At 42.0% G+C, this 993-nt stretch overlaps 1 protein-coding gene across 5 annotated transcripts in view; it reads right to left on the reverse strand.

The window, feature by feature from the left end:
- The window catches only part of LOC107685085 (ARF GTPase-activating protein GIT1-like), a 25,515-nt gene that overhangs the window by 17,188 nt on the left and 7,334 nt on the right, over positions 1-993 (reverse strand). For all 5 annotated transcript variants that reach the window (XM_016481558.1, XM_016481557.1, XM_016481555.1 and 2 more), the window contains exon 7: positions 465-559. In XM_016481558.1, the coding sequence (XP_016337044.1) occupies positions 465-559 (95 nt within the window). The remainder of the gene's footprint in view (positions 1-464; positions 560-993) is intronic.

Below are 993 nucleotides of genomic sequence, written 5' to 3' on the forward strand. Positions count from 1 at the left end.
GTGAAAGCCGATCCGGCGATCCACAGCGCGAAGTTGATGTATTTCCTCAGCGACCAGCACGGATCAGCTCTAGGCATGACGAAGCGGATATCGTCCTCTTTTGGAAGGCCAAACAAAGTAGTTTCGCTTTCACAACGACATGGCAGCAGCAACAATACTACAGCGAGAATAAAAGTTACGCCTTCTTTCTTTGCGTGAACATTTGGGCAGCGTTATGCAAATCTTCCCACATCGTGACGTAGACATGTGGGGGTGTGTTAGAAAGAGCCGTTTTAGGTAGGCGTGGTTGACTCTTAAATTTTATAAAGAATATCTCTTTGGATTTGAGACTTTAGTCTTTGCAACTTTACAGATCTTCTTTATGCACCAAGAGCTTGTAACACTTCAAAGAGAAAGGAAAAATTTAAATCGCATCATATGACCCCTTTAAAGGAAATAGTGTAAAACAGGTACTCTGAACTCACCTGGGCGACGTCCACACAGATAGAAGGCCAGTCTGTCTGTGAGCTCATACTGACACTCTACCAAGCGCTCGGCAAGCTCCACGTGACCTGCTTGCCTGCAAGAACAAAGTCACATTACAAACCAAAGACTCTAGATCCTTTCAAAAACATTAGCTAGACATACAAATAGTGATAGAAAGGCAGACAGACAGAGCGGTAGAACATCAGACTGACAGAACTATAAAACAACAGACAGACAGAGCAATAGGAGGACAGACAGACACAGACAGTAGAACATAAGGCCAAAAGACAGAGCTATAACAACAAAACAGAGTGATAAAATGACAGACAGACAGATAAATAGACAGACATAGCGATAGAACGACAAACAGAGAAATAGAATGGCAGAAGGACAGAGCAAGAGAACATCAGACCAACAGAGTGATAGAATGTCAGATAGACAGACAGACAGACAGACAGACAGATAGACAGATAGATAAACAGATAGATAGATAGATAGATAGATAGATAGATAGATAGATAGATAGAT

Source organism: Sinocyclocheilus anshuiensis, unplaced genomic scaffold (genome assembly GCF_001515605.1).
Source record: "Sinocyclocheilus anshuiensis isolate Anshui unplaced genomic scaffold, SAMN03320099.WGS_v1.1 scaffold914, whole genome shotgun sequence".
NCBI lineage: Eukaryota > Metazoa > Chordata > Actinopteri > Cypriniformes > Cyprinidae > Sinocyclocheilus > Sinocyclocheilus anshuiensis.